This window comes from Panicum virgatum, chromosome 4K (genome assembly GCF_016808335.1).
Source record: "Panicum virgatum strain AP13 chromosome 4K, P.virgatum_v5, whole genome shotgun sequence".
NCBI classification, from domain to species: domain Eukaryota; kingdom Viridiplantae; phylum Streptophyta; class Magnoliopsida; order Poales; family Poaceae; genus Panicum; species Panicum virgatum.
Window position 1 is genome coordinate 42,151,588 of NC_053139.1, and position 8,334 is coordinate 42,159,921.

Here is an 8,334-nt window from a genome sequence, read left to right on the forward strand (position 1 = left end):
CAAGATAGCCAAGTCACCGGTTGAACCGACGGCGTCAAACTAGGCATCGGTGCATTAGATGTACTATATTCCAGAGACGATGTCAAGCACGCAGGAGCCAAGTTTTCAGCACCGGTTGAACCGGTGGTCCATCGGAGCATAGCACCGGTGTAATGACGTCAGCAGGAGAGAAAGAGGCCAATGGCTAGTTGAGTGCTGTGAGTGACCGGTTTAACCGACACACAGTCATCGGTTAAACCGGTGGTATCGCAGACAGTGCGTTAGAAGCTCAACGGCTACTTCAGGTCTAAGAGTGACCGGATGAACCAACGTCGCCCCATACAGAGGTATCGGTTCATCCGATGGTATGCTTTTTTCTGCTGACCGTTGGAGCAACGGCTACAAGACTTGGTTGCCTATATATATGCCTCACCCCGGCCATTTGAACTTTACTGGAGTCCCAAGACATCTCATACACACCCAAGAACACCTCCAAGCCATACAAGAGCTCATTGATCATATCCTTAGGTTTTAGCACTAGCTTTGTAAAGTGTGAGTGCTAGACTAGCTCTTGAGTGAGTGAACAAGTAAGGTTGAGATCCTTGTGGCTGTTTCTAGAGTGGACCACACTTGTATTACGGTGCGCCGGCCTCTTGGAGCAATTGGTGGCTCGCCGGCAAGTCAACGACCCTCCGACTTGGTGTGGAGCGGCGTCGACGACATTGTGCGGGGGACGGAGACCCCTCCTTCGTGGGCAATCTCCCTTAGTGAAGATCGGGATCAACGTGACCGTGATTGTGTTCACGGAAGAGACTTGATTGCCGGAAAGCGATACTCTTAGTGAGTGCTTCAACAACGTGGACGTAGGGGCGCCTTTGTGGCAAACCGAGCCACGGGATAAATCCTCGTGTCGAGAGTTCGCTTCCTCTCATCCCTCTTTTTAAGCTTTCACATTTCTTATTGCAACTTGTATGCCTTTACTTTCTTAGTGTAGTATCGTGCTAGGATTGGCTATAGGTTGTAAAACTCTTTTGGGATGAGAGTTACACACTAAGGTGAACCGTAGTTGCACATCTAGATAGATTGTTTTAGTTTAAGTTTTGTGCAAACTAGTTGTAGTCATAGGTTAAGGTTTTAATTGTGCCTAATTCACCACCTTCTCTTCTTAGACTAGAGCACCCGATCACTTTCACCCATACAGTTCGAGGACAATCACTATAGCACGCAATCAAAGCCAGTGATCAGTGTGGTGCTACCAGTTAGGAGGAGCACGACGGATGGACAGGTCTTGCATACATCCACGGGCCCGTTTGGTTCACGCTACGCTATTTCATTCTACGGGAGAATCTTCTATGCATGAAGTAGTAAATGAATTTAATTTGCAAAACCTTTTCAGAGATGAGTATAACTTTTCGCGACGAATCTAATGACGGTAATTAATAGATAATTAGCTACAGTGATTCTACAGCAACTATTCTGTAATCGCGCGGTCAAAGACTTCATTAGATTCTTCAGGGTTCCTAGCGCGGGGGTTCTGAAGTTAGTTTTGTAAACTGACTTTGTTTGACACTGTAATTAACAATCAAAGTGTTACTATTTACTAGCATAGCGCAAACCAGACGGGGCCACGATCCATCCATCCAAGAGAGCGTGATCGGCCAGACTCCCCCGCCGGTTGCAGTTGCAAATGGACATTTCAATTTTCAGTCGGCAGCTAGTGCGAGGCCCCATGGCCGCCTACTCGTCGTAGCCCTTGGCCAACTCCAACCGCATCCGGAGGAGCACCATTAGGGCAGTCCCAACGGCATTGAAGAAGCCGTTTCCATCCTCATTAACCACAGCAAAAATTTAAGGCGACACACGAAGCAACGAAGAAAGAGAAGAAAAACCATCGAAACGGTTTCTACGGCAAGGAACGACGTCGACGCATGAAAGAGGCACGAAGAAACGGCAAAATCGCCGTTGGGAGGAAACGGGTCGTTTCTATCGACCTCCAAACGCGCCGGGGCCCGCTCGCAGGACGAAGGGAGTGACGGGAGGAAGAAAGATTAAGGAGAGAGAAAACGATGAAGAGATGGAGTCTGATTTATTGACATTTATTGCTAATAGAAACTGTCCATTGGGAAGTCTGTAGTTTCTAGATGACGTGGCTGCTATGGAATGCGTGCATGATTTCTTCCGCTGGGACTGCCCTTAACGCGGGCGACGGAGACCGGACGGGCCGCATTGAACCCTCCCGTCTCCGGAAGCCTGGCGATCACAAGAGGCCACGTCGGCCGTCTCCTGCGGCGGCGGCGGCGGCGGCGGCGAGCTGGCGCGTGCGCTCCGCCCATGGCACGCATGCGTCTGACGAGACTCTGACGTGGCGATTCCGGGCGAGGGGCGCCGGAGCACGCTGCGTGCTCCGGCGCCGGAGTGGACGAGTGGTGCGCTCCGTCTCGGGCTCCGCCTGCCAATTACCTACCTACCTGTTCTTCATCATCATCAGCAGAGTTTGCGTTGTCAGTGGAGTCATGGAAGGAAAGCGCATTCGCCGTGGGCGTGTTTAGTTCGAGCCTAATTTTTTTCGTTGAAATCTTACTAATTTGAAGTACTAAATGAAATCTATTTATAAAACTTTTTGCACAGATGGATTGTAAATCGCGAGACGAATCTAAGAATACTAATTAATCCATGATCAATCAATAATTAGCGGATAGTTACTGTAGCATCACTGTTGCAAATCATGGATTAAGTAGGCTCATTAGATTCGTCTCGCGATTTACAGCCCATTTATGCAAAAAATTTTTGTAAATATACTTCATCTAGTACTCAATGCATGTACCGAATCATTCGATGTGACGGTTTTTTTGTGTTTACGGGATTTACAGTTAAAAATCTAAACAGGTCCTAATTTGATAGCAAGTGGAGCATTATCCATTTCGTTATCTGATGAGAGCACGTGTTTGTTGCAGCGGCAAAGATTGCGAGCTTCGTACGTGGTGCCTCGGGCGACCACACACTACGCAGCAGCGCTTCAGAACCCTGCAGTGGCAGTTTACCTGACCGGACCTGACTGTTGAAGACTCTTGGATGACCAGTGGCTACTGGACTGCAGTCTGATAAGCGGTGGAAAACGATGGGGTTATGGGTGGGAGTGATTAGCCGCTGAGCAGGGTACTCAACCATTCTGACAGCGTAGCTCATCATGGGGTGGGAGTACAGAGTACTAATGAATTGACCCTGAAGGGGAATCCGGCCGAGCTAGTGCAATCAGGCGTGATCGGGCTGATCGATCAAGTAGAAGTAGATGATAGAACATACAGATAGCTACACGCAATTATTAATTCTTGGTCGTGCAGTGCAGGGTCTCGTTGAAAGCTGGCTGGATTAGATTTGGATCTGTCTTGACGTCACTGGGAGTTTTATGCGCATAATTATCTAGACTAAGAACTAAATAACTATACTAGATGTGTTTTATAGTGATGAAACTCTCCTCACATGTCATAAAACCTCATCTTTCTTTCTCCTTATCATGTCAGTAAAATTGATAATATTTAATATCATAAAATTCTCCATGGAACTCATTGAGATTGGCCTTAGAGCTAAGTGTTTAGCTTTGTAGCCCAACTTTCAACTATTCAACTGCTTAGTATCTTACAGAAAAGCTTTAAGCCAGCTCCTAGTAAGCTTTGGAGATCCAATTAGGGCCTTTAGATTTCACTCAAATTCTCAGAGGTTTTGGCAAAATTTTGACAAGAGTTAAAAATAAGGTGTGACGAACAAAGCGGATACGGCAGATTTTGACAGGAAAATGACTTGGTGTATATAACCGGTGGAGCTACCACATCGCTGAAAAACTGTGACGCGCGGCGACCGGTGTAGCATCCCAACCAATGGTTCGGTGAAGCGAAAGTAAATGTGTGCCGCTGTACGTGCTCGACGCCAAAAAAAAAAAAAAAACCCTTGGCAGCGGATCTAGACCTCCGCGGGGTCCGTCAGCTATCTGATCGAGAACGAGACGTCCTGTGGCAGTGGCGAACGCGAAGCAGGACGCGACGGCTCCGGCTTGGCATAGTGCTCGACCACACCTACACCAGCTAGCAATGGCGGCGGCGTCGTGCTCCGGGCAGTTGGGCCGCTGCACCGGTACGTACGTGCTTCTTCCTTGGCCTCGTCGTTGTTATTAACACGCTCCCCCTCCTGCACAGGTTAGTTGGAGCAATGCAAGGCTAGGGTGGTAACGGGCTATAGTTCTAGTGGCATTTTCACAGCTCAATAAAATCCTTAAATTTTTTTAGTTCGAAATTGTATAAAATTATAGTCCGATTTTTTTTAAATCCGACTCTTAGATTTTTTTAGTTCAATATATTGGTCGCTTTACCACCCCTATCCAAAGCCGCGTCCACTCCCGAAAGCGATCCGGTGGTGGCGGCGTGCAGCCGTTCGGTTCCGATCCAACCGGCTACCGCATGGTTGCTAAATCCTGCTGTAAAGTGTAAACCACAACACTTTGGCGCGCCGCCGCGTTTTCACTGTCACTGCCGTCCGGTCACGTCTCGTGAATAATCCCCCATTAACTGCTGTTACTAACCGTGCGACGACGTACCCCGTCAGCACGCTGCGGCATATTAGCCTATCACCATTCACCAACCGTGCGACGACGTACCCCGTCAAAAAAAAAACTGTGCGACGTATCGGCTCGGGCACCGTGCACCACAAGTTTGTTCGCCGGCATGCCGCGGCACACCGTGGTCTGGTACGTGTCGAGCCGCGGCGCGGCGCACGGCCGGCGGCGCCTATAAGACCCGGCCGAGCCGCGGCGCGGAGGGGGATCACATTGCAGGCGTCGCGCGCGCGGCCTCGCTCGTTGTACTGGTCGGCGCGAGCGTTCACGCTCCTCGTGCCTCTTCTAGACTCTATAGGTGCCGGTGCGGGGCGTCGGAGGCTCGGAGCGGACCGGCCGTCCGGCCAGAGCTGCCAGCCAGCTAGCCAGCGGCGGCGAGGCGATATGGTGGGCGCGGCCCGGGCGTCGTCGGAGGTGAAGGCGGAGGGCTTCCTGCGGGGCGCGTGCGCGGCACTGGCGGCGGCGGCGGCGGCGCTGGTGGGGCTCAGCACGCAGACCGAGACCGTGCTGCTCGTCCAGAAGAAGGCCACCGTCAAGGACGTCCAGGCCCTCTGGTGAGTAGCGGTGGCTAGTGCCGGCCTCAATTCACGGGCGCGCGCTGACGCTGACCTGTGCGTGCGTGCGTGCCTCGACCCGCAGGGTGCTGGCGATGTCGGCGGCCGCGGCGGCGGGGTACCACCTGCTGCAGCTGCTCAAGTGCCTCTACCTCGGCCGCGCCGGCGCCGGCGGCGTCAACCCCTGCCGCCGGAGCAGCAGGGCGCTGGCATGGGCGTGCCTCCTGCTCGACAAGGTAAGCCTCGCCAAGCCAACTCCCTCGTCGCTCCTACTCGATCTCCTTTCCGAAGGAAGGATTTCATTATTCCTCCTTTCGGAGTCCGATGGAGGAAAAAGAAACGCCTTTCTTGTTGTTACAGTGTATACCGGCTCACAATCGATCGCAACGTAATCAAATCCTATGGAAATCATAAAGCAAAATATGCATACATACACGGCCCATGAATGAAATCGGATGAAATTGGTGTAAATTCAAGCTCCGACCTTCGGAAAGGAAACAAAAACAAGGCTACACTGGTGTGTTGAGTCGAGCCCTTAGTCTAGCCGCGCCATCGATTTCGTTCGTTGGACGATGAGTATTCAGAACTGTGTGCAGCTTTTTTTTTGTCAGTTTACCTGACCATCACCATACTTGGAAGGAGCATCACCATCACCGAATTTATCAAATGATTCTAACTAGTGATAGCACTGAGCTATCAACTGATCGTCCCTACTATTAATTAGCACATTTAATTTCACAGTTGTTTTACCTTCAGCATACGGTAGGTATGACACTGTACTCTAGTCCAACACACACTTGTCGTTGTTATGCTTGTAGCTGCTCCGAGACGGTACTTCAGTACCCCAATTTTCAGATTGCCCCCCATCAGTTCTTTTTTTACCGGAAAGAAAGAAAGAAAGAAAAAAAAGGAGAGATACAAAAGTGCTCATCAGTTTACTTCGAACATGATTGAAAGTTAAGGATAGGGTTTGTTGCACCACATCATCTGCATCACTGTTGTTTCCTTTAAGCACACCAAGATCCGCCATTAATGGAGGTGGTTCCAAGAGAATGCGGGGATTTATGCAAGCCCTCCCTCACCATCCGTCCATTAATAAGAGCAGCTAGCCTTGCGTGCTCATGTGGTTATGTGGATCCGCCCGGTGGAGTAGTACGGCGCGTCTCCATGTGAGGAGCTGCGAGCGAGTGATCGCAGTCGGTTAAGAACCACTTTAATTGTACTCCGTAGTAGGGGATCTATTTGCAGCTAGGACCTCAAAAGGATGGAGGGCGGTGTTTAGATGTGAAAAGTTTGCGAAAAGTGAAGTTGAAAAGTATTGTAATATTTTTTCGTTTATATGTGGTAAATATTGTCATATTATGGGTTAACTAGACTCAAAAAATTCATCTCGCAATGTACATTCAAACTGTGCAATAAATTATTTTGCTTACCCACATTTAGTGTTCCATGCATGCGTCATTTGCTATATTTAATATTTCGATGTGTTTTTGATGTGACGGAAAGTTTGAAAACTTTGGAGAAACTAAACACAGAGGAGGCTTTCACTTTACAGTACTCCCTCATTAGAAAAACTTTAGGTCTTATTCGGTTATATGGGTTTGATTCCAAGCTCGAAATAATAGGTATAACAAGAAACTTACGAAAGATACAACAGAAGATTAGGATTTTTGTTCTATTCTGCTGGCAACTAGTAGTAGTGCTTTTCTCACATCAAATCAGCACCAACCATCAACCACCAGCTAGCGAGTAGTATTTTTCTCTCACAGCAAGTCAGCGCCAGTCACCAGCCACAGCCTGCCAAACATAGTGAGATGAGGACCTAATTGTAATAAAATAGACCAATGATAGGTCGGAATAAATTCTGCTCTCTTATTGTATCTATTATTTTCAGTCTGAAATAAATTCCAACTGAACGAGACCTTAGTCAAATCAAATAAATAGAAGGATAGATAAAATTTTAGCCTTGTGATTTAAGTGCCTCCATCAATTTTCTTGTTTGTTTACTCGGTAGTGCTGTGTCTGAGCGACTGAGCCGCCAACCCCCACCCAAGCGGTCGTAAACAGCAGCAACTGTAGGACTGTAGGGCAGCACCTTGATAGCTCAAGCCTCAAGGCGATGGAAGCCATACGATACGAGACACCTCGAGGTACACACGGGCGGGAAGGTCTGGAAGGACACTGCAGCTCGGCGTTGCCAACAACCGCGGCTACAGAGATCCATGGAAAACGCTCCAACAATGCCGCCATGACCCCCCCCCCCCTCGAGGACACACCAGCCACAGCAAGTCAGCAACAAAAACAAACCACCGTTAAGACCGGCACGATCTCATGCCGTTTTCTTTGTGTGTTTTTTTTTTTCGCGAACGCATGTGACCACGTCTTTCGTTAAAAGAAAATACTATTTCCTTTGAGTTCGCTCGTGACCTGTTTAATGTGCTCCGGTTTCGCTTGACGAATGATGACAACCGAGGCCGTTGGGGTGCAGGCGTGCGCGTACACGACGTTCGCGACGACGGTGGCGGCGGCGCAGGCGTGCGTGATCGCGCTGGGCGGCGCGCACGCGCTGCAGTGGACCAAGCTCTGCAACATCTACACGCGCTTCTGCGAGCAGGTCGCCGGCAGCCTCGTGCTCGGGATGCTCGCCGCCGTCGGCACCGCCGTCCTCTCCGCCGTCTCCGCGCGCAACGTCGTCCGCCTCTACCCGCCGCCGCCCTACGCCGCCGGGCACTAGCTCGCTCTGTGCCCACGGCGGCTGCTGGGGCGCGTGGGCTTCTATGAAGAATCTGACAATGGGCCCTGGGAAAGGTGACCTGGGCTGTGAGGATGGAGATAATAGAATTCTACCTACTTTGGACTGTGTGCTCTCTAAAAACAACTGTAATTTTATGGATTTTGCTTTTGTTGCACTTGATATGTTAGTGGAGACAAGAGTGTGTATGTATCTGTATGTATTTGCAGTATACTTTCATAGATAATAATATGCTACATTTTACCTGCTGTGCAGCTAATGGGGGAAGAAAAAACAACTGCTGCCAGCCGTTAAGGGTTTGTATTTGTATTGGTGTAGAATTGTAGTGACAATATTACAGTTTGGCTTTGATAAGGTCATTCACATCCCAATTCTGAATATCACGTTTCATTTGGAAAGAAAAAAAAGAAACACAAGATTCCATAAATTGTTGCTCCAGACAC

At 49.4% G+C, this 8,334-nt stretch overlaps 1 protein-coding gene across 1 annotated transcript; it reads left to right on the forward strand.

Moving 5' to 3' along the window:
* The first annotated feature begins 4,780 nt into the window (after positions 1-4,780).
* Positions 4,781-8,262, forward strand: LOC120704928 (CASP-like protein 2C1). Its single transcript, XM_039989465.1, has 3 exons — positions 4,781-5,139; positions 5,225-5,375; positions 7,628-8,262. Exons 1-3 carry the CDS (start codon positions 4,970-4,972, stop codon positions 7,871-7,873), a joined length of 567 nt encoding a protein of 188 aa, XP_039845399.1. The 5' UTR covers positions 4,781-4,969; the 3' UTR covers positions 7,874-8,262.
* Positions 8,263-8,334: the final 72 nt, after the last annotated feature.

Excerpts from the sequence above, each read along its gene's own strand:
- LOC120704928 (XM_039989465.1), top strand. The coding sequence starts at position 4,970 with ATGGTGGGCGCGGCCCGGGCGTCGTCGGAGGTGAAGGCGGAGGGCTTC. Across the intron at positions 5,140-5,224 it reads AAGGACGTCCAGGCCCTCTG|GGTGCTGGCGATGTCGGCGG; the intron begins GTGAGTAGCGGT and ends CTCGACCCGCAG. Across the intron at positions 5,376-7,627 it reads CGTGCCTCCTGCTCGACAAG|GCGTGCGCGTACACGACGTT; the intron begins GTAAGCCTCGCC and ends GTTGGGGTGCAG.